The sequence below is a fragment of the Lolium rigidum genome, chromosome 6 (assembly GCF_022539505.1).
Source record: "Lolium rigidum isolate FL_2022 chromosome 6, APGP_CSIRO_Lrig_0.1, whole genome shotgun sequence".
Taxonomy (NCBI): domain Eukaryota; kingdom Viridiplantae; phylum Streptophyta; class Magnoliopsida; order Poales; family Poaceae; genus Lolium; species Lolium rigidum.
The window spans coordinates 53,075,589-53,100,831 of record NC_061513.1 but is presented as its reverse complement, the minus strand read 5'-3'; the positions used below and the strand labels follow the sequence as shown (position 1 = coordinate 53,100,831).

At 45.0% G+C, this 25,243-nt stretch overlaps 1 protein-coding gene and 1 pseudogene across 1 annotated transcript; one reads left to right on the top strand and one right to left on the bottom strand.

The window, feature by feature from the left end:
* Window positions 1-260: 260 nt before the first annotated feature.
* On the top strand, window positions 261-2,514 carry LOC124662608 (annotated as a pseudogene).
* Window positions 2,515-11,319: 8,805 nt separating this feature from the next.
* Window positions 11,320-15,300, bottom strand: LOC124667174. Its single transcript, XM_047204494.1, has 3 exons — window positions 14,885-15,300; window positions 11,958-12,041; window positions 11,320-11,878 (listed from the first exon to the last, which is right to left on the bottom strand). The coding sequence occupies exons 1-3, from the start codon at window positions 15,042-15,044 to the stop codon at window positions 11,595-11,597; spliced, it is 528 nt and encodes a 175-aa protein (XP_047060450.1). The 5' UTR covers window positions 15,045-15,300; the 3' UTR covers window positions 11,320-11,594.
* Between the last annotated feature and the right edge of the window lie 9,943 nt (window positions 15,301-25,243).

The following is a 25,243-nucleotide window of genomic DNA, read 5'->3' as shown; positions in this document are numbered from 1 at the left end:
CGTATCGTACCTCGACACCACCTCTCGCATCAATGATCATCCACCTCCACCACCTTGCCGACGATGTCACCCTGCCGTCTCCTTCGCGTCGCTCCGCCGAATGACGATCGCCCGCCCCGAGCCGCTAGTACGGGTCGCCTCCCCGGGGCAAGTGTGGCTTAAATCTTAGACCTCGCTCTGATACCAAATGTTGGAATTCACCCACAGATCGATCACATCAAACTAGACGAACACACGCGGCACAAAATTTATCACCAAGGATGCATGTCGCACCCTGTAAATTTTTCTCTCTTTATTGCTTTTCTATTTTTCTCCACAACTCGCGATACAATCTGGTAAGACCTCACGTGTATATATACACGGACGGATACCGACTCAACACCTGACCTACACCTACACGTACTAGATAACCTAGTACTACTCTGAACCAGAACCCGACTCCAGTATATGACCGACTTGATCTCAGCCAAGCAAACACATACGGGAGATACTTCCTAATTAACTAGATGACTCTAAACTCTAACAAGTATATACAAAAAATACAAGAAGTCGACTAGGTGGACTGGTCCGAGTGAAGAGAAAAAAAAGCCATACAGAACTCAAAATATTTTCCGGCGATATTCATTTTCCTGAAGAGGCAGATAAGGTATTAGGCGGCTGTTTGATACCACCAGAAAGACAAAAAAAGGATTCTAAGGAATCAAAAAAAAAGCAAAAATTGGGTCTATGTTCAACGGAAAAAAATTATCAAGAGCAAGGAAAAGTATTTTGTTTCCATTCACCCTGCAGTCGCATATGAAATGGACGAAGGGAGAAATTTAGCAACACTTTTCCCGCAAGATCTCTTGCAAGAAGAAGATAATCTCCAACTTCGACTTGTCAATTTTATTTCTCATGAAAATAGCAAGTTAACTCAAAGAATTTATCACACAAATAGTCAATTTGTTAGAACTTGCTTAGTAGTGAATTGGGAACAAGAAAAAAAGAAGGCTGGTGCTTCCCTTGTTGAGGTAAGAGCAAATGATCTTATTCGCGATTTCCTAAGAATTGAGTTAATCAAGTGCACTATTTCATATACACGAAAAAGGTATGATAGGACAAGTGCAGGACCAATTCCTCATAATAGGTTAGATCGCACCAATCTAAATTCCTTTTATTCCAAGGCGAAGATTGAATCACTTAGCCAACATCAAGAAGCTATTGGCACCTTGTTGAATCGAAATAAAGAATACCAATCTTTGATGATTTTGTCGGCATCCAACTGTTCTCAAATTGGTTTATTCAAGAACCCAAAACATCCCAATACGATAAAAGAATTGAATCGTAGAATTCCTATTCGAGAAATTTTTGGGCCCTTAGGCGTTATTGTCCCTAGTATATCGAATTTTTCTTCATCTTACTATTTACTAACGCATAATAAGATCCTGTTAAAAAAATATTTGTTTCTTGACAATTTGAAACAAACCTTCCAAGTACTTCAAGGACTTAAATATCTTTAATAGATGAAAATAAGGTTTCTAATTTCGATAGTAACATAATGTTGGATCCATTCCTTTTGAATTGTCACTTTGTCCATCATGATTCTTGGGAGGAGACATCGGCAATAATTCACCTTGGACAACTTATTTGTGAAAATGTATGCCTATTTAAATCGCACATAAAAATCTGGTCAAATTTTCATTATTAATATGGATTCCTTTGTTATAAGAGCAGCTAAACCTTATTTGGCCACTACAGGAGCAACTGTTAATGGTCATTATGGAGAAATCCTTTACAAGGGCGATAGGTTAGTTACGTTTATATATGAAAAATCGAGATCTAGTGACATAATGCAAGGTCTTCCAAAAGTGGAACAAATCTTTGAAGCGCGTTCAATTGATTCATTATCCCCGAATCTCGAAAGGAGAATTGAGGATTGGAATGAGCGTATACCAAGAATTCTTGGGATCCCCTGGGGATTCTTGATTGGAGCTGAGCTAACCATAGCCCAAAGTCGTATTTCTTTGGTTAATAAAATCCAAAAAGTTTATCGATCCCAAGGGGTACAGATCCATAATAGACATATAGAGATTATTATACGCCAAGTAACATCAAAAGTGCGGGTTTCCGAAGATGGAATGTCTAATGTTTTTTCACCTGGGGAATTAATCGGACTATTGCGAGCGGAACGAGCAGGGTGAGCTTTGGATGAATCGATATATTATCGAGCAATTTTATTGGGAATAACAAGGGCTTCCCTGAATACCCAAAGTTTCATATCTGAAGCAAGTTTTCAAGAAACTGCTCGAGTTTTAGCAAAAGCTGCCCTACGAGGTCGCATTGATTGGTTGAAAGGGTTGAAAGAAAATCGTATTTCTGGAGGATTATACCTGTTGGTACCGTATTCCAAAAAATTTCCATCGTTCCCCACAAGACAAGAACCTTTATTTTGAAATTCAAAAACAAAATCTATTCGCGTCGGAAATGAGAGATTTTTTGTTTCTCCATAATAAAGGGGATACTTATGTATCGTGAATCTTTTAGATAAACCTCTTAAGAAGTTGGAAGGTCTAGTATACGGCGATTTCTCTTTTGCTAGACCCAGCACTAAAAAACCCATTTTTTTAACGATTACGAGGTTTATTCGGAGAGGAAATTGCAACATTTCGAAATCGGGAAATTGCAACAGGAGCGGGTGCTATTAGAGAACAATTATTGCCGTTGTTCGAATCATGTCTAATGGCCATTGGAATTTGATCTATCCTTCTATTTTTAAAGAGAATTCAGATTTGTTAGCGAAAAAGCGAAGAAATAGGTTCGTCATTCCATTACAATATCATCAAGAACAAGAGAAAGAACTAATATCCTGTTTGGGGATTTCGATTGAAATACCCTTTATGGGTGTTTTAGAAATACTATTTTTGCTTATTTTAACGATCCACGATACAAAAACGATAAAAAGGGTTCCGGAATTATTAAAGTTAGATATAGGACCGTAGAGGAAGAATATAGGACTCGAGAAGAAGACTCAGAAGATGAATATGAGACCCTAGAAGAGGAATATAGGACCCGAGAGAACGAATAGGAATACTATGACTTGGACAAGCACACAGACTGCATGTCCAAACCGGACCCGACCAAAACTAGCTAGACTGATTAGGCAAGATTATTGCTAACAGAGCCGCCACACGATCCGGCGACGAGTCCACGGAGACTAGAGGCTTTGAACGCAGGGTCGCCGTGTGCTAAGGCCTGTGTGCGCCATTACCAACATCCATTATCCCAAAAGTTTGTGCCTCTGCATCCATAGGTGTTCCTTCTTAGCAAAGGAGCACGACCGTGTCCATGTATTTCTACTAGGTCCCGGCTCTGCTTTCTGCTGCATAACTGGTGAGTCCCGAAACATTTTTTGCACTTGGCTTTTGTCAAGGGGCACTTGTTTGGAGAGGTGTGTGGTACACTAGTACTCTCATTCAAGTTACATTTGCAAACTCTCTTTCAAGTTATATGACAGAGATCGTGCGTATTTTGTTGGAGCAGGTGACACTCGAAGGCCGATGCATGGTTACAAGAAGCTGGTCTTCTGGATGCTGCTCCTGAGCAGCTGGCCACCATACTTTGCCCATGGCAGTGACTCTGACGTCCAGTGCTTGAAGGAGCTCAAACAATCGCTGATTGATCCTAACGGCATACTCGAATCCTCATGGAAACAGGGTTCTCAGTTTGCGTCTAAGCAACCTAGGACTCGAAGGTCCATTCCCACAGGGGCTCCAACTCTGCAGCATGTACAATACAAGATACAAGGGTCTGGAGATGTGTTCAATAAAGGCTGAAATAGTCATTCGTAAATCGACCTAAAAACATCATTATCTGATTGCTGATGTTTGTGTTAGTAGTACTCCTCCATCTCATCAAATATGTCGAAAGTTTGTCTATATTCAGATGTATCTAGACACTAAACAGTATGTAGATACATCTAAATTTTAATAAATCCTATACATGTTTCGTGGTACGGAGGGAGTACTACAATGAGATTAGAAGATTTTTTTTATCAAAAAACTATGAATGTCGTACTGTCGATTAAAAAGGGACTATTTCTAAATGGAAAAAGTCTAAAACAAACCTCAAACTTATGGGCAAAATCTAAATCAAACCCCACAACTCTCAATCCATGAAATTGGAGAAAATTGCACATACCAGTAAGTCTTGCGGTGAATGTTGCACATACCAGCAACTTTAATATTTCTTTGCACAGACCAGCAACTTCAGAACTAATCCGTTGTAAAGAGATTAGCTCCGTATTTAACAGTGTATTAGTTAATTAGGACGCTGACCTGGTAGCACGTTTTCATCTAAACTGCCGCTCCCTTCGTTGGACCACCACGAGAGCGGACGTTTCCTTTTCCCTGCATCCCGTTCTCTTCCCAGGCGGCGACGGTCCGATGTGGCCGCCCGGAGGCGATGCCGGCGGGGACGTCTGGCCGGCGACGGGAGTGGATCAACGAGATCGAGCCGCTCTAGGACGGAATCGGCTCCATCCCTGTCCACTTCCCTTCTTTGCAGGCGACGGGGACGCGAGCGGCAGCGGCCCGATGTGGCCAGCAGGAGGAGATGGCGGCGGCGACTCCCGACCGGAGATAGGAGCAGCTCCAAGTGGTCGAGTTGATCTGGTGCACGGCCGACTTGTTCCTGGTCTCCATCCTTTCTTCCCAGTCAATGGTAGCTCGTTATGAGGACCCGTCGGAGGCTGCAGCGGCCGGCCGGCGGCAGGGACGCGAACAATGGAATCCGACGAAGCCGTGGAGACGCTCATTCCCTTTGTTATTAGTCTCTGATGATCTCGTTAGGGTTTAGTTGTGGCTGTGTACAAACTTGTGACATTTCCATTTACTCACTAATAGATGTCTGCGCGCTAATTTGATGTCATATTTATTTATAGGCTGGATGATGAGGCTTGGATGGGGAGGTCAATGATGTCTCTGATTGCTGGTACACAACAACAGAGTGTCAACTTTGAAGATTGTGTGCATGATCAAGTGAAAGGAGAACAATTTATGGAGGTGGAGGAAGGGTCGGATGAGGAATCAGAATCTGATGTGGAGCCTTTTATTGTGCATTGCGAAGGAGATACAGATGTGGATGAACTTTATCCAACTCCCACTTATGAAGAACTTGTTGCAGAAGAGGCACCAAAGTCGAAGGAAGAATTACAGAAGGAAAGTAAAGTGAAGCAAGCTAAATTAAGGGCAGTGATGACAAGGAAAGTGAAAAAGAGGGCAGCTGATTATGCAGCAGGTGTAGAAGATAAATGCATGACCTTTAGTGATCAAGACAGCGAAGATTGCAAGGATCTTTCAGATTCTAGTGATGACGATGGAGTTATCCCTAAAACAAGCTTGTTTGTCACTAAGAGAAAGGAACTTCCGTCGATAATGCATGCCTAATAGCTATCATACATTGCTTGTAGGTGTTGATGGCTGTTTCATCAAGTTAGCTAATGGTGCTCAAATATTAGCAGCCACTGGAAGGGACGGCAATAACAACTTATACCCACTAGCCTTTGGAGTTGTTGGAAAAGAGGAAACATCAACATGGTGTTGGTTTCTCATGCAACTAAGATATGCTCTAGGTGGTGGCACTAGTAAGTCTGGTCATCCTTTCACAATCATGTCAGATCGTTAAAAAGGCCTCTTAAATGCACTTTCTAAAATATTTCCTGAATATGAACAAAGATTTTGCCTTAGGCACATATATGCAAATTTCCAATTAGCTGGTTTTAGGGGAGGGGACCTCAAGAAACATGTAGATGCTGCTGCTTATGCCTTTACAAAGAATGATCACATATTTGCAATGCAAAAAATTAGAGAAGATAGTGAAGATGCTTCGAAATGGCTAAGTAAAATTCCAACTAAACATTGAGCTAGACATGCAATGGATACTACATGCAAAACCGACCTCATAGTTAACAATATTAGTGAAGTTTTTAACAACTACATACTAGAACAAAGGGATAAGCCTATTGGCACTATGATAGAACAAATTCGGTTGAAACTCATGGCTAGATATGCAAGCCACCGAATTGGTGCTGCTGATGCACAATGGGAAATAGCTCCACACTATGTTGAGAAGCTTGAGATAGAGAAGAGAGCTGCCAGGTGGTGCGAAAGTGGCTTCTACAAATGTGCTGTGGCAGGTTTCAGGTAGTGACCACAAGAACTTTGTTGTTGATCTGGAGAAAAAGACTTGTGGCTGTTTCAAATGGCAATTCACAGGAATGCCTTGCAAACATGCAATCGCTGCTATTTATGCGAGGCATCATGACCACCCGGAAGACCATGTTTCAAAGTTTTTCAAGAAGCCGTGCTATCAAAAGGCATATCAAGATGTAATATTCCCAGTGCCAGGGCAACATGACTGGACAAAAACTGATACTCCAGACATAGATCCTCCAGTTTTCACTAGGCAGCCCGGAAGGAAAAAAAAGGAGATTGGGTCCTACCGAGACTGGGTGTAATGGTAGAGGGTATGTGGCAGCCATAACATGCTCAAACTGCAAGCTAAAAGGGCATAGACACACCACTTGTACCCAGCCGTTGAAATCCCATCTTGTTGTCCGAAAACAAGGGCACAAGGTAAATTACTGTCAAGTACTACTCTTTGTATATGCTAACTTAAGACCACAAAAGCTTGCCTAACATACTTGTCTTTCCTTTTCTTTGTGTAGAGAAGCCGAAAGTTCCCTAATCCATTTGTGCCCTCGGCTGCAAGTGCACACTCAACTTCATCTACTATGACACAAGCATCAAGTGCATGCCCAACTTCATCTACTACACCAGAAGCTACAAGAACCTGTGATGCAATGCCCCATGCCCCAGCTTCACGACACGCACCATGGATTCCACCAAGACAAGATGCTCCAACATATGCACCTCCACAGGGACAACAAATGGGGGGGGGGGGGGTATCTAAACTCCAGATTGCATAGTTACTTCACTGCAGATCTTGATGCCGAGAATCGGCAAGAAGAAGAATGATGTGTAATGCTAGGCTTAGTGACCAAGCATATTCCTTTTTTGGATGCATGTGCGAAGAGACGCAAATTTTGTAAATATTTCTATGAGCCATGATGGTGATCCGAATGATGATCATATTATTGTTGTCATCTTTGATGCTACAATGCTCCATTGTTTATGTTGTTTTACTTACAAATGCTCCTACTTTTATAATGCTTTTACCTATCATCGATGGTTAATTCTATAATGCTCCTACTATTGTTGTCATTATTTGTGCTAGAATGCATCTATTTTTATCATCAAAACTGATGCATGCTGTTGATCAGCGTTACAGCTAGTTGTGGCAATTTTGGAGGGAAAAGAGTGGCTTAGAGGGGCTGTTTGGTTTGTGCCCGTGTGAGCCCTGCCAAATCGGGGCGTGCCAATATATTGGCGCAGGTTTTTGCCGCCGCTGGTTAGCCAAGACGTTGGCAACAAAACTGAACGCAGTGACCAAATTATTGGCGCAGATCGAAAGTTTTGGCTTCCATCCAAACGGACGCCAACGCTCTCAGTCAACTCCAAAAAATAGGTAGGGCAGCACTTGGTAGCCATCCAAACATACCCAGAATGTTGCAGAGGTGCCACGGTGGCTGCCAGGTAAACTATTAAACAACAAAATGAAGTCATTAGAGCTCCTTGCAACAAACTACCACTAGAGTGACGGGTCTGTGCAAAATAAAGTTCAAGCCACTGGTTTGTGCAACACTCTCCCTGAGTTGCTGGTTTGTGCGATTTCCTCATGAAATTGGCACTCTGAACTTGCTAATCCCAGTCCATTTTGAACCCTGGACTTGTTTGGCGTACGGGGAAAGTTGGGATGCTGACCTAGATAATAGTTTGCTCTCACTAACATGTGGACCCCATTTGTAAGAACCTCCCTCCCCCACCCCCCAGTCTCCACACTCGTTTGCTCCGCATTAACCGGTAGCCTCCCTCATGTTACACCCCAGATTTTTTAATTAAGAATAAATGGAACAATGTGGTGTGAAATTGAGAGCCAACAAATGCTTTTGTTGATAAAAAAGATGAACAAGCTTTTGCTTGCATAATTGTGTGTAAAAACTAGCTTGCTTGAGGAACAAGATTGTGAAACAACACAATCCATATGCCCTTGTGATCATGTCATACTAGAGCTATTTACTAAAATATTATCTTGGCTATTTTCCCTATTCTCCAATGCATGATTTGACTTTTCCAAAACAAAGAGCCAATATTTAATTTTGACACAAAGTTTTTTCCAAACTAAGTATTTTTAAAACCTAAAGAGATATATAAAATGATATGATCCCACTATTGAACAAGCAAATGTTTTATAATCATTTGATAAATGGGTTCTCAACACCTCTGAAAAATCTATGAGAAAGGGGATGTTTTGTCTCAATAATTTCCATTGAAATAATACTACCAAAACAAGATTTTTTTTAACCCAACCCCCCCTTTTCATCCTTAAAGACTTCTCAAGATTTATTCAAAGAATGATCATCATTGGGCTAGTTGTTCATGAATTGCTTCCAAAGATGAATGGTTGATTCATGTGTTGATCTTATTTAACTTTGTGTGCCTTTTGTGTGTGTAGCTACGATCCACAAGTGGGCACATGGACCAACCTATCTTCAACACATAAAATTATACTATGAAAGTAGGAATATTCTTGCAAATTATTTTCAATTTATTTTTTCAAATAATTTTTTTTGCTTCTCTTTCAAACCCTAAAACTCTAATTCTTATAAAAGTAGTAATTAGTTTCAAAACATAGTTTAAAAAAACTAAGAAATCGGGTATAAAATATAAGTAGTCTCATTTCAATTGAATAATAGATTTATAAAGTATTATCATATTTGTTTTTTTCTATTTTAAAAACAACTGGAATAAGAAAAAATTCTTTTTTTGTATTGTGTCTCTATTTTTTCCAAAATACTAAAAGAGGTTTAAAATTGTATTTGTGATATATTTCCAGCAAAACCCCACTTTTCCATTTTAAAATTTTCAAACTTGAATCAAATAAACCTTTTTTTTATTAAAATTGATATTGTGATCCAACATCAACCATGAAGAATTACATAAATCTCACATAACTATTGCAGATGCTCCTAACATCCTCCATCTACTTGACATCATGACCTTTAACAAAATCATCCAAATCTTTTGTGCCTATCTCATAAGTAGGAATCTAGTCTTATCTTGCTAATCAAGTTTAGCTTATTAAACCACCCTCATCATCACCTATCTCCCTCTCTCCACCCTTGTGGCATCATCAACCAACTACAGGGCCTCTTCATATCTTCTCTCTCCCCCTTCTATATGATCCTTCCCAATGCCATGCTTGGAAAACTCAATGGCTAAGACCAACTCCACTCAACCTCCCCTAGTGCTAATCTACCCACTTTTGTATATGCACCATCTGTCCATCTCTGTAACCCTCCAATCGAGGAACAATACCCCATCCAAGTTCCTTTTGATTTCTTCCACTTCCATTATAAGGAGATAGATGGTACTATCTATGATACATAATAAGTGCTAAAATTGATGGTGCTATTGTTGGTACTAGTCTTATAGCTGAAGTATTAAACAAATTTTGCTAGTTATTGTTAGTGGTATTTCATCACGTAGTTATTGTTGGTATTGATACATAATATTGATGTTAATGTTGTTGTTAAATTAGATAATAGCAACACATTTTTTAAATTTTGAGAAACGTTAGTGGCGTGTTTTATCCATGGTACGCCACCAGTACATCTGCTACTGGTTGCATGGCAAAAACACGCCACCAATAACACATTTACCGGTTGCATTGTGGTTGAAACGCCACCGGTAACACTTAACAACGCGAAATATCAGTGGCATGCTATCTACACGCCACTGATAGGCTATTTCCTACTAGTATCATATGCATGTGTGGTGGTAAGACATGACTGGGCCCGATGTGCTTTTGCGGTTTCTGTTGCTGATTGAAGAAGATGTTTAGCCCTACGTGGCTCTATGTAAGACTCGGTCATGTAACATGTTTGTAAGACTTTATTCCGTAATGTACTGGATGATGTAACTTTGATATCAGTTTGGTTATGCATACACGATGCATTGATCATGTGATTTTGAATTGCATGTACAACATGTATTCTTTACAGCTATTTTGGGGTCCCCAAAACTCCACAACCGTCGGCCTCCACCCCTCCTCTTATATCACATCGTCGTCCCCTCCTCCCCTAGTCCCTAGCGATTCCTCGACTGTGGTCGCAGCCGTCGACCGTTCAAGGTCGTCGTGCCTCAAACGAGGGAGGTGACCACGGAGAAAAACAACATAAACGGAGGGGCGCTACTGCCGGTGAAGGAACAAGAGGAGCGACAACGTCGTCTTCGAGTGTGGCATGAGATCTCATCGTTGTACAACAAATAACCGGCACCGGCACGGGATTGGATGACATACCACCCCCTTATTGATCTCTTCTCCTCTTTGCTCTCGCATGGAAGCACATGATAAAGACATTCCCAGCTGTCCTCGATAGCTCGACACTTCCTGGCACCCAAACAACACTTTCGGCCGCTGCTTCGTACCGTGCGACCTCACTGCTAAGCACAACCGACCCGCTTCTAGCTTGCTACCGTTGGCCCTTCCCTGGTGTAGTGTGAGCCACTGATCCCTACCATCTGTACTGCACTGGAGCCGCGCGCACCGCACTGTCGGTCATCCGTGATTAGGCCGAGTAAAACAGCTGGTTCAACAGAGATAAAAAAAAATAGTACAGTTGAAGGAGAAATAGGAAAGGTGGGCCAAGTTAGTTGGAGAAGTGAACTGCTTATCTCTGTTTTTTTTCTAGCATTAAGAACGGGTCCAGGGTTCAAAATAGATCGGGATTGGCAACTTCAGATTGCCAATTTTAGGGATCGGAAGTTGGTGGTTTCATTTAGCTTTTGCTTATGAGTTCAAGGTTTGTTTTGAACCTTTTTTTACTTTCTAAATGAAACGAGAGAACTAGTCATAGCCTGTTTTAGTATAGTAGGTAAGATTCTTTAAAGTGCAACTAGGTGAAAAATCTAATATGACAAGACCACGGTAACATGCAGCATTATTACAACTAACCCTCCCAATAACTGAAGGACTAAAAGTGAACTTTCTTCATTGGGATTTTGACCATGAGGTGATTTTCTGGCGGTTACTTACCGAATAGCCTCCGACTGTACGAGGTACGCAGTTTTTCTGAGTTCATGTCACCGTTCTCCCCAGATCAGACAGGATGTGAACTTTTTTCAAGAGTTCATATATTTTTATCAAACAAAAGTTGTAGGATAAAAAGATAACTATCCGGCTCTCCCAATAACTGAAGGACAGAAAAGTGAACTTTCTTCATCGGGATTTAACCACTGGATGACTTTCTAGAGGTTACTTACCGAGTAGCCTCCGGCTGTACGAGGTACGTAGTGTACGTATATACATTTGGACGGCCAAACTGTTTGTTGCGAATGTTCCATTAGGCAATTCGAGATTCAACGTGTGGACAGGAAATCGAAGAAGCTTCGTTTCAGTAACCTGATGATCCTACCAACCTAGCGTCGGTCGTCATTTCATTTTCCCTGCCTCCTCTCCTTGTGGCTGACGACCCGTGCAAACTGAGGGATGCAGCACCGGCCTGCTTCATCTCCACCAACAGAAGACCCGGCCCTGGAGAGGTCATCAACGTCATCGATGGCCTCTTGCTTCTCCTTAAGGAGGTCACTGAGCCTTATCTTTGCAGGCGGCTTCAGGGGCTCAGCTTTGAGGATCGCCCCCAGCGTTGGCAGCACTTGTGGCCCACATGGTGTGCCCTGGCTGCTTGCAGCTGTACTGAAGGTTCTTGCAGGTGTAGCATCTGTTGTACAGAAACATGGTCAATTCATTTGAAAAAAGTATTTGCTGCGATGCGGATCCAATTCTTGTTCATCAATTACCTCCATTTACACTGAAGAAATCATCTTCACAGTCCGACTCCAACCAAGGAGACGCTTCAAAGAATGCTTCATCTCTGCTGCTAGCTGCATGCACAGGTGAAGCAGGCAGTTTGGATGATTATGCTTGGAAAGCGATGGATAACTGAATAAGGATGGCAATTCGGTTGGATCATAATGATGACCATAATGAGAATCGCTCAAACAGCCACTAGACAACAACTATGCTGGAGGCCCATGTTCCAGCGATTTCTCTTGCCCTTCCGTCATAAAGAAGAATCGTGCATGCATGCTCCCTACTTTCTAGCATCATTAAGAGATGCAGGGAAATGTCAACATTTTGCAGGTATACAAAATTTCGTTCAGGGAACTGCCAACATAATATCTAGATTCCTTTATTTAGCAGGGCACCAAATATTCCTGTTGAATTGTATATATAGCAAATAATCTTCATTTTTTATTTCTCTGACCTGATTATGTGTTGGCTATGTTTTGCAAGTTAGGCAATTCACTCCCTGAAGAACAGGCAAACTAATGGCTGAAATTTTCAAGTTTATATTTGAGGCAAAATGGAAGTTTAAGATGACTCAACGAAGTTGTGAAATTGATAGCTGGATACAGTCACGCATATCACTCTTTTTTTCCTCGAATATTTTCGTACATTGTTTGTCTTAAAGTGGATCAACTAAATCAAGTAGGTGGTAGATAGTTGTGGTGTCACATGTGTGTACTGCCGTTTGCTCCGGTACAACCCCCTCCCTCTAAACTCAGAGCAAACTCAAACACAAGAACGGCTCAGATTGCTTGATACCTCTTCATTATTAAAACAAAACGGATATATAAAGCCCTGTATAAAACCCGTATGGCCCAACTGCGTATAGGTACAAGTAGCACATTATGTATGCCGTTGTCGCCTCATCGACATCGGCTTTTCCGGACGATGGCGTTCATGGCTGGCGGGCGGGAGGCACGGCAACATGGCGGCATGCCAGCCACGAAGCACAGCGAGCGGTGCTGCTTGGCACGATTGGGCATGATGGCGGCGCGGCGCCGTGCAGGAACGGTGGCGAGGTGCGTGCAGGAAGGGTGCTTCGACGGCGGGTCGCCAGACAGCCAAGCTTCCCTTTGGCCGGACTGTCTGGGCTATTGAGAACGTAAGCGATAACTCGCCGAACAGCCCGATAGTTTTACGCGGCCGATAGGCCAGACAGTCTGGCCACGAACGCCAGATAGTCCGGAGCAGTGGCCAAACGGGACACGTACTTAGCAGAAGCATTGGTATACAATGGACTTGAAGCCAATCTGGCCGTGCTCGGAAGCCGGCCAATCCGGCCCTGGTGGCCAGCCTGTCTGGGAAAGGAGTTACAGAGCGACGGTTGTTGTTGGCTAGCCGGTTGTGAGGCTATGGTTTTATGTCACAGCATGTAGCATGACAGATCAAAGGTGGGTGGTCAATATTATTTATCTAGTCTTTAGAAAATCACAACTTTTTCTCCAGCCGAAAGAGTTAACTGAATTTTTGGAGAAGTTAGAGAAGAAATATTACACAGCCATAAGATCCGAAGCCTATCTTGATGGTCTTACCTACCTACTTTTTTCAATATACAATACCATGGATATATATACACATATTATGCAGTGCGGTGTGTCTGCTGCGTCCCGTATAGGCCGGCGAATGGTACCGGACATGTACGGCTATGCACCTGCCATAGCCCTTCAGCAGTGACATTGAAACCTTCCATGGTGACGGCCCTGACCGGCGGACGATCGCTGTCGCCGGAGCTTCGGAGATCGAGGCGGCAGAGTGCTGCGACCAACGCACTTGTCGAACGATGTTGCAGAGAACGATGGAGGAGCACGCGGGCACATGGGGCTGGAGGGTGAGCTCGGGGGCACACGAGGCAGGAGAAGCTTGGGGAGACGCCGTCCACAAGACTACGACGCCGGTCGAGCTAGGACTCACGTTCTCGGGCGGTGGAGCAGCACACAGCCGGCGTCAAGGTGAGAATCAACAGCGGGCAGCTCGTCGAGGACGTGTATCAGATCAGGGAGATTGTGGAGATCGTGGCAACTCTCGGTATACAGTATACCCGTACATAGGTATATCGAGTTTGGATATGGGTTGGATTTGGGCTTAGGAGCCCAAACTGAGTTTGGGGAGGGGGGTTGTACTGGAGCAAGGCTCGTGTGTAATTACATTGATGTGTTTCATTCGTACTGCAACTTGACCAACTCTTCCTGAACGTCTTGGTTTAATTTAAGCTTGGGATGCACGGGGTATTTGCTCAAAGGGCGGCATTTTCTAGGATCACACCCTTATCCAATGAAGCCAAAAACACGGAATTTCAGCTGGAAGAAGTAATCGATGATACTACAAGAAAGTAATAAAACAATGTCGCGGTGATCTAGAAATTCCATCATGTCTCTGCTGAAACTTAAAATTCTAGTACGGTGCTTGTCTTAAGAGGAGCAGCGAAACAAAGCAAGTGGCAGCTAGTCTTCATTTATACTAAAATTTGACCAACTCTTCCTGAACTTCTGGGTGTTCTCGGGATGCAATGCGTCTTGGACGCTTCATCCCCTTTTCGATGTGATTTGCTCAAGGGGGGATTTTCTAGGATCATACCCTTATCTAGTGAATTCTAAAAAAGAGAACTTTCGCTGGACCTGATGGAAGATGGAATCGATGAAATCACAAGAAAGTAAACAAAACAGTGTCGCTGTGATCTAGATAGCCAACAGTCAACACATGCTCAGTATGGACCTTCCTTCAGCAGGATAAGCAAGATTTTCAACTCAAAAACGAGCCACGTACGCTTTCTATCCTCTTCTCACAAACAACAAAATAGAGACGCTCCTTGATCTACAGCTACTGATCTAGAAGCACATACAAGGCTAAGAAAGATTAAAGGAAAACATTTAAAAATTACCATAGCCAGTAGTTGTGGTTCCAACTTGGAGGACGTCCTCAGGCGCTACTCGCCTGCTGTTGGAGCTAGCTCCACCATCAACAGCTCCACTGGATTGCAGCGGAGCTGACGAGCCCTTCTTCCCCTTGTGACCCTTCTTGCTCCTGCGTATCAGCTTCATCTCTCCCCTGCTCCTATCCCTCCTGGACCGGGAGAACTACTTTGCAAGGTCAAACATGTAACATGGGTTCAGACAGGCGAAGAGATAGAGATCTCACAGCATGTGGAGAGTCAGCGAGAGATGATTTATATTAGTGAGGAAAGGAAGGTAGACTTTGGGGCTCAGTGGACATGTAGAAACAAAGCAGCATGATAGACGGATCTTGCTTGGTGCTTGTGCAAGAGAATGGACGGGTTTATAAGGTTCCTTGGCATGTGCATGAAATACACATATGGGTCGCTTTGAGTGAGCAATGCTGCCTGTTTGGGCAAGAGAACGGGAATGGGATGAGTAATAGATGGGGGTTTTGGTTGGATGGTTGCTTCAAAGCTAACCTTGCATTCCTGGGAAATATATGCACCCCAACCACTTTCTGATACGCTGAACGGACTGGTGGGACTAAGTGAACTTTTTTATTTTGAAAAATATTACTCTTATAAAGATTTAAGTTATGATATTATCTTACATAAGTTTCCAAGATATTCATTACCATACGCTAATCATCAACTTGATGAGGTAATTGCTTGCAACCAATATGAAATAATTGTACCCTTCAATTTGTTCTTGTAGGATTTTCTAATGTGATATAAGTGTGCATCAGATTATCCAGCGGTCATATACAAATCAGTATCTACATATAACCACCATTGGATGTAAATGCTTCACGAGACAAACCATGATGCTTAAGAGAACCAACTGTGTAAAAAATTGTACTGCACACATTAGCCTAAACATCGATGTCATCTTGAAGACCAGTAAACCCTAAGCCCTATCATTGGACTGGCCTGTTCTTCAGCGCGACCAAGCTACAGTCTGCTTGAGAGTGACGCTGATCCTATTCTGTGACCCGGGCCAGTCTCTGAGGAGCAGTACATATTGTTTCAAAAACAGCATGCTAATGTTAATACATGAAATGGCACGTCCTAATAAACTGAAGTTCTAAACCAGTATCCTGAAAACAGAAACTGCAACAAAACAATAACCACTTCCACACCGGCCCAATCCATCTTGGATGTTGATATGTGCAGGCACATTCAGAGTCTAAAGGCAGAAAAGGTTTATAGAATTGAGTCTACAGGCAGGAGTCACCAAAGTGCAAAATAAGGCCCATTCAGAGTCTTTTGGCCATTCTGGTATAGCAACAAGTGCAGGAACACCCTTAAAGGACTAAGTTCAGCGAATAAAGCTCCTACTACTAGTAGAAGTAGACCATCCAAATCTTTGGGAAACACATTTCAACAACCAGTGCCTAAAAGTCTTCTAGACAAATATTGGATGCTGAAATAGGGAAGCACATTTCAGTTCAGCTACAGTAGAACGGATCATCAACTGGAAAAACAGACCCTTCCATGAGACCTGCTTGCATTGTCCACGTGCTTCCTCCATCCCATTTGTGAATTGGGAACATCAGCTTGGCCTCTCTGCTTGCCCTAGCAGAGTTTAGAGGCATCAGTTTGGCAATCAACTCTTCCATGGGACCATCTTGTCCAGCACTCGCATGCTCGGCGATGAACTTTAGGAAATCATACTACAGGAATGGGGCTATATGCCGAGGGCCGGGAACCCTCGGCGTAGCATGCTTTGGCCCTCGGCGTAGGCTATGCCGAGGGCCGCCCTCGGCATAGCTCCTCGGCGTGTAAGTCCCTCGGCAAAGGCACTATCGCCGTCGGCGTAGCCCCGCCCTCGGCGTAGCACGCTACGCCGACGGCAAAACCCTCGGCATAGACTTTTAAAAAATTCAAATTTCCCGTTTCCAAAAAAATTCAAAAAAAAAAATTCGAAAATTTTTTTTTTTTCTATATGCCGACGGCAAAACCCTAGGCATAGACTTTTAAAATTTTTAAAATTTTAATTTCTTTTACACAATTTTTTTCCTTTTTTTCTTTTTTTTTCTTTTTTTTTACTTGTTTATCTTTCACCCAATACACTTTTAACTCTAACTACACTTAATCTTATGTCAAATTACAATCATGGTTAAACTTCCCAGTCGGTCACCCATCCTCACACTACTCCAGCCTCAGCACGCTTAACTTCTTGGTTCCATTCGGATGAGCTTCCATTATAGAATTGACACCTCTTGCCGATAATAATAGCATATCAACCCTATTAACCCTTGAACCGTGATGCACACTTCTTTATTTTTGAATCCCAAACAATTACTTAATTAGACAACAATGAATATATATAAGTAATAATAATATTGAATTCAAATAAAAATAAAATGATTTTATTTTTTGGTCTTTTTTCTATTTAATATTGAATAATTAATATCTTTAAATCGGAAAATCAAAATTCCACAAATAATATGTCTAAATCGATCAGAAAAATGAGATGAATCTAAATATAACATACATATCATCATTTGAACCTAAAAATTAGAGAAATCCAAATATGATGCCCAATTTGCCATGTGGCCAAAACAGCCCCCTCGTGAGATGCGAAATGGCCGTATCGGGCGGGCTGGTGCACCGTTCGCCAACACGCTAAACGGACAAAAATTAGCACATAAAGTGATGTGTTATAGACATAAAAACATTTTTTGCGGAATTTATTGAGCGACGGAAAGTGTACCCCTAGTTCAAATCCGGTCGGTTTCCGGCGGATTCGGCGGGACACCGCAGGAAGCCGCATGGATTCCCGGATAGCTAGCGCGCACATATGGCATGTGATATGTGGTGCGAAGGCGGTGTCCTACCACTACGCGGAGGTCTCGCGCAATACTAAAATGCGCCCCATGTAGCCGCTTCACAAAAAAACCCGTTTTGGCACCCCGAAAATGAAAAAACCATCGCCCATCGGCCGGATTGGAAATCCGCTCCCGGGGCCTTGCTTCCCATCCCAGGGACCACGCACATGCCAAATATGGCCTCGTTCCGACAAACTATGCGGTGTCACGGGCCGTTTCCTACTCATTTGCCCTAAAAGCCATAGAACTCCGGACGTGATAGCCCCGTTTGTGAAGGGTTTTCCAAAATAATTGCCGTATCCTAATTCCGACTTTTGGAGTGGTTACTAGAACACATAAAATGACGCCATGCGGCTCCGCGGGATTTTCTGACTTTGTTTAAATTGTCATTTGGCCAACACGGGCCCCCACGGAGATGCGGTATGTCCGTACCGGCGCGTCGGTGCACCCGTTTACCATCGCGCTAAACGGACAAAAATTGGCACATAAATTGATATGTCATAGACCTAAAAACATTTTTTGCAGAATTTATTGAGCGACGGAAAGTGTAGCCCTAGTTCAAATCCGGTCACTTTCCGACGGATTCGGCGGGACACCGCAGAAGCCGCATGGATTTCCGGATAGCTAGCGCGCACATATGGCATGTGATATGTGGTGTGAAGGCGGTGTCCTACCACTACGCAGAGGTCTCGCGCAATACTAAAATGCGCCTTATGTAGTTCCTTCACAAAAAAACCCGTTTTGGCACCCCGAAAATGAAAAAACCATCGCCCATGGGTCGGATTGGAAATCCGCTCCCGGGGCCTTGCTTCCCATCCCGGGGACCACGCACGTGCCAAATATGGCCTCGTTCCGACAAACTATGCGGTGTCACGGGCCGTTTCCTACTCATTTGCCCTAAAAGCCATAGAACTCCGGACGTGATAGCCCTGTTTGTGAAGGGTTTTCCAAAATAATTGCCGTATCCTAATTCCGACTTTTGGAGTGGTTACTAGAACACATAAAATGACGCCATGCGGCTCCGCGGGATTTTCTGACTTTGTTTAAATTGTCATTTGGCCAAAAGGGCCCCCACGGAGATGCAGTATGGCCGTACCGGCGCGCTGGTGCACCCGTTTACCATCGCGCTAAACGGACAAAAATTAGCACATAAACTGATATGTCATAGACCTAAAAACAATTTTTGCGGAATTTATTGAGCGACGGAAAGTGTAGCCCTAGTTCAAATCCGGTCACTTTCCAGCGGATTCGACGGGACACCGCAGGAAGCCGCATGGATTCCCAGATAGCTAGCGCGCACATATGGCATGTGATATGGGGTGCGAAGGCGGTGTCCTACCACTACGCAGAGGTCTCGCGCAATACTAAAATGCGCCCCATGTAGTTCCTTCACAAAAAAACCTGTTTTGGCACCCCGAAAATGAAAAAAACCATCGCCCATGGGTCGGATTGGAAATGCGCTCACGGGGCATTGCTTCCCATCCCAGGAACCACGCACGTGCCAAATATGGTCTCGTTCCGACAAACTATGCGGTGTCACGGGCCGTTTCCTACTCATTTGCCCTAAAAGCCATAGAAATCCGGACTTGATACCCTGTTCGTGAAGGGTTTTCCAAAATAATTGTCGTATCCCAATTCCATCTTTTGGAGTGGTTACTAGGACACATAAAATGATGCCATGCGGCTCCGCGAGATTTTCTGACTTCGTTTAAATTGCCATCTGGCTAAAACGGGAACCCGAGAACATATAAGAAAGTGATTGAATTGTTTCTATGTTAACATGTTATTCTACATGATTCAAATATGCATGATTTTGACATAAACGGATAGAGGATGTTTTTCTGAACATTTTGATACCTCATACGCATTTTTCTGACATCATATGAATTAGTTATGATTTTTACAAAATTAGACAAATTTGAAAAATAGCCTACGCCGAGGGTGGCCGTCGGCGTAGCCCTGTCTATGCCTAGGGCCAAAGATATGCCGAGGGCTGCCCTCGGCGTAGAGGTCGCTACGCCGACGGCCACGTTTCGCCGAGTGTTGAAAGGGCAGGCTGGCCTGGCCGAGCCATACGCCGACGGCCCCGACTTTTGGCCGTCGGCGTATAGCCTGGCCCTCGGCATAGCCTCCCATTCCTGTAGTTACTCGCTTGGATGTCCTTGGTACTCACGAAGAACTATAGTCTTCAGGTGCGAGTGGACACACTCAATGGGACCAATCTTGCGCCAAAACTTGGGACTGAGGTTTCTCCAACTCAGGTTTTCATTTCGCTCATGGTTTCTGCTGGACGTCACTTTTTATTTTTGGCCCAATTATGTTTCCGCCCTTTTTTATCGTCAGTATGGATTTTTTTATTTTCTATTAGAATTAGACAGTATAAAAATGATATGATGACCAGAAAACATAGCTACCGGGAACTATAGAAAAAACAACTAACATGAATAAAATTATGACCAACAAAGATCCCATACACAAACATACTACCATAGTACAAAACTAAGGCAATTATGAATAAAATAAATGTACTGTGAAAAAAAATTGGTAACTCAAAAGAAGACTTAAGAACAAAACATAGGGTTTCCAGGAACACAAGTTTGCCTAGTGTGAACAAAGATTCTTGTGAACTATGAAAAGGAGGGTGGTAATCCAAGACCGGCGAGGTGTATGGAGGCTTTCCAAGATTGCTTGGACGAATGTGGCTTCATGGACATGGATATATAGGGACCGTCACTAGTACCGACATGCTATCAAACTGAGAGGTGCCCCTTGATATCTCTACTTCGATGTTACTCCCACAATCATCAGTTGTCATACCGAGCATAAGTTGTGCAATGTTCTATGTATCACCAAAACCGATGGAAATTCACTTTTGATCCTAGATACAAATGCTCTCTCACCCAAAGACACATTTCAAAATATGCAAAAAAAAAATTCTAAGAAATATTTCTCACTTATCGATGTGTGTATACGTAAAGTTTGATGAAAACTTGACAGTTCTGTGCTCTGTATAAAAAAAGGAAAATGTAAAAGTCGGTTTTTGTGAAATGGCTTGATTGCCAAATAGGATGTGAAGATATCCGCAACATAGTTTTTTAGAAATTTTAAACATTTCAAAGTCGGTTTACCAGTTGCTCGCTCTCGACCTTGATCCGTGGTTCATCAAGGCTGTCGACAAGCTGAGGCGCGGGTTTCTCTGGGCAGGAGCTGAGGACGCGAAGGGTGGCTGCTGCGCTGTCGCTTGGCATCTCATCTGCCAGCCCAAGTCGTTCGGTGGCCTGGGGTTGCGCAACCTCACCCTCATGAACACTGCTCTCCGCTCGCGCTGGATGTGGTTGCAGCGCACCTCCGTGGACAAGCCATGGGCCGGCGCACCTCCGTGGACAAGCCATGGGCCGGCTTACTGATCGCGGCTTCGGGGAACACTGTCAGCCTCTTCAACGCTTCCGTTTGCATCAGAGTTGGCCCCGGCTCCATGGTTCTTTTCTGGGAGGACGCGTGGATTTGGGGGCTGGCTGTCGAGTCCATTGCGCCAGCGGTTCTTGAGCTCGTCAGGCCAGCCGTGCAGCGGGTCCGTACGGTGCAACAACGGAAGCTCAACAATGCATGGGCGCTTGACATCTCCGGGCAGCTCACCGTCGATGCCGTCGTGCAATATTTGCGCCTGTGAGCGGCAGTTTCTCGCGAACTGCAGCATGTTGACGACACGGCGGTCTCTGACGTTTTCAGGTGGAAGTGGACCGCCGATGGAAGTTATTCTTCCAAAGGTGCTTACCGCACGCTGTTCCATGGCACCGTTGGTCTGCCCGCGGCCCCCTGTTGTGGAACTCTTTTGCACCGTTGAAGTTTAAGTTCCACGCCTGGCTAGCACTGCGGCGGCGCTGCTGGACTGCTGATCGACGCCTGCGGCACGGCCTGCCGTCTCATATGCTTTGTCAGCTTTGTGACGCCTCTGACGAGACGCTCGATCACCTGTCCCTGCATTGCCCATACGCACGTGCGATCTGGGCCGGGCTCGTCGCGCAGCTTGGCCTGCCGGACATCACTCCCACGGGCGACTTCGGCATCAACGACTGGTGGCTGCGCGAAGTTCACCAAGGTAGACCGCCGTTCGGCCAACTCCCTGATCATGCTAACGCTGAGGTCACTATGGCTGGAGAGGAATGCGCGGGTCTTCGAGGATAAGAGCTTGCCCCACGCTGTGACGACACGACTCATCGTCGATGAGTGGCATGGATGGGTTAGGGCTAGACAGAATGGTAGGCTGCCGGGAGAGTAAGGGGTCCTTTTTTTCTCTCTTTTGCCGGCACCAAATGGCGCTTGGCACCCCATGATGTAATTCGGTGGATTGGGACATCTTTGTCCGTCTTTCTCCCTTAATCTTAATGCAATGACGCGCAGATCACCTGCGGGTTCGCTAAAAAAAATAAACGGAGTATATGCACCCTAGACCAAAATGCTGCAAGCCAAGCCACAACTAGCTAAGTAGGTCGCACAAATATGCAGATATTAGTGTTCCTCATTTAGATTTAAAAAAAGGTGCAAGTATTATCTATGTCCTTAGAGGAACAGTATATATAGCTTCAGCAACGAGCATGCTACTAATATGAATAGATCAAATGGCAGAGTATCCTGAAAATCGAAACTGCAACATAAACAATAACCACGTCCACACCCGACCAATATCTTGATGTTGAGATATATATGCACTTGCAGATCGAGTTTAAAAGCAGAAAAGGGAGTAAATTACATATACATACCACTTTTGAGGCAACGGTTACGAGTTGGTACCATCTCTGGTAATTTTAACAAGTAACTACCACTTCTAGGGCAGGAAGTAACAAATAGAGCAACTCTTGTGTTGACACTGATTTAACTGCGCGGGCCCACATGTCAGAGCAAACGGCCGTCAGCCAGCCGTTAGGGCACAGCCATTAGACATGTCTGGTCGTACTCCTGGTCGTCGCACAGCTCACTCATTCTCACGCCGGTCCGCTCGTCGCTTTGAGAAGCTTGGAAACAGCAGCACGCTGCGCTTGCTGGCCGCACCCCCGCGCTCGCCGGATGTCGGATGATGCTTGGCCAGCTCGCCGCGTCCCCGCGGTAGCTCGCCCGCTTATGCTCGGCCAGTTTGCCGTGCCCCCGCGTGCTAGCTCGCCCGTTGATGCTCAGCTAGCTTGCCGCGCGCGCCCGTTGATGCTTGGCCAGCTTGCCGTGCCCCCGCGCTCGCCCGCTGATGCTCGACCAGCTCAACGCGCCACTGAGCTTGCCGGCCGATACGAGTGGCAACAAAAGCTAGGATACATGCGTGCTAGCTCATAGAAGTTCGTGCGTCCAATTCTGCTGAAGCTGAACACGCCCATTACGGCCGTGAGGACAGGTAAGTTTCCACGGGAATTTCTCCATTGTGGGTCAGACAGGTCCTGCGACATGGTAGCAGGAAATCAAACCGGTGACTCTAAAATTTGAGGTGAGCTGAAGACAGACTAGAAAAAGCGATGGAGCGACTTCTGGATCACGACGAGGTAGAAGACCAACGCGTAAGAGAACACTGGGGATGTGGGTCGAACGGTGGTGTTGACCTGGTGCTGACGGGCGACGGCTGTGCGCGCGCGGGTGGGCTTCGCGGATGGAGCAGCGAGTGGAGATGCAGCGCGGCGTGGTTCTCAGGCGCGGCAGCGGCACGGGTGGAAGACCATAGCAAGGTGCACATGCGTTCGCCGAGGGTGCACGACCTCCGCAGTAGAGCTTGCGGGCGCGCAGCCGTCGCAGGCGAAGGCGCGAAGGAGCTTGCGGGCGCGGCAGCCGGCACGGACGGAGATGGTGCTGTCGCAGGGCGCGGTCGAGGCGGGGCCAGACTGCGGTCTGCGGCTCGTTCTTGCCGCTGCTGGGTTGCCGCACATGCGCGCGCATGGTGCACGCGTGCCTGCTGATGCATGCTTGGACACTGCTGCTGCTTTGTTCGTTGGGCTGTTTTAGGGTGCGCACGCCATGCACGCGCAGCTGCTGCTTGGCGCGAGGAGACGAGCGAGGAGGTGCTGGTGGCAGCTGCATGCAGGCGGACGCGACGTCGCGCGGAGGTGCCGGTGCACGCCGTAGGTGTTGTGGAGGTGCACGCGGAGGAGAGGTCGACGGGTACACGCACCACGGTGCGAGCGTGAGCAGCGCAAGCCGTGGTGTCGGTCATGGCCTTGGAGAGAGATGGGTCAAAGAAAGAAGGAGAAGATGGGAGTTGACTGGTGGTCCCCGCGTCCATCTCATCTCTTTTTACGTGAAACAGCCACGTTTCCTGGCCAAATCGGTCAATCCCACCAGACCGGATATTCACCAGCGTTAGTCTAAACGGGTCAACTAGCATGGTCTCTTATCTACTCCTGCCCTAACGGCTCGCACACGCCCCGTTAGCTATGATAAGTGGGACCGCGTGATTAATTCGCTGTTAACTACAGAATTGCTCTATTTGTTACAAGCTGCCCCAGAAGTTGCACTTACTTGATAAAATTACCAGAGTTGGTACCTACTCGCAACCATTGCCCCAAAAGTGGTACCTATATGTAATTTACTCCAGAAAAGGTTTATCGAACTGATAGCAACAAGAGTAGGAACACCCTTAAAGGACCAGTACATATAAATTCAGAAAATAAAGCTCCTATTGCTAGTAGAAGCAGACCCTCCAAATCTTCAGGACACATTTCAGCAACCAAACAGTGCCTAATAAAACCCTTCCGGAGAAATATTGGATGCTGAAACAGGCAAGCACACATTCACTTCAGAGGCAGAAGAACGGATTACTGAGAAAAACAGACCCCTCTATGAGACCTGACAGAAGAAGGGATCATCCATTGGAAAAACCGATCCTTCTAGGAGACCAGCTTGCAAGGTCCAAGTGGTTCCTCCATCCCATTTATGAATCAGGAACAACATCTTGCTGTCTCTGCTTGCCCTAGCAGAGTTTATAGGCGTCAGTTTGGCAATCAACTCTTCCATCGCAGCATCACTTAAGCCCTTTTGCAACACGATGACCATCCTCTCCAGGACCCGTGCATGCTCGGCGATGTACTTGAGGAAATCATACTCTGTTGAATATCCTCGGTACTCACGGAGAACTATATATAGTCTTCAGGTTCGACTGGACACACTCAATGGGACTGATGTTGATTATGATGCAAGTGGCAGATGAATGGAGATGACCATCCTTAAGGCATTGCACAGTTGAGCTACATACAGCGGTGATTATGCAGCAGTAATCTGATACAGTGTATTGATTATGATGCAAGTGGCAGATGAATGGAGATGACGAAAGAAGGTTTTACCTCGATACAGAGGGTCTCCACGTTAGGGAAGCATCTGAGGAAGCTGGGAAGCATCTCGACTGAACCGCGAACTCCGAAATGCAGGGTCAAGGCCAACGTGTGGACGCTTGGGACGACGGTTCCTGGCCTCGCCTTTGTTCTAGCCTGTAGTCAACAGATAG

What these genes read in the sequence shown, in the direction of transcription:
- LOC124667174 (XM_047204494.1), bottom strand. Translation starts at nt 15,044, where the DNA reads ATGAAGCTGATACGCAGGAGCAAGAAGGGTCACAAGGGGAAGAAGGGC. An exon ending in AACCACAACTACTGGCTATG is followed by an intron (nt 12,042 to 14,884) that starts GTAATTTTTAAA and finishes CTGTGCATGCAG; the next exon opens with CTAGCAGCAGAGATGAAGCA. An exon ending in TTTCTTCAGTGTAAATGGAG is followed by an intron (nt 11,879 to 11,957) that starts GTAATTGATGAA and finishes TCTGTACAACAG; the next exon opens with ATGCTACACCTGCAAGAACC.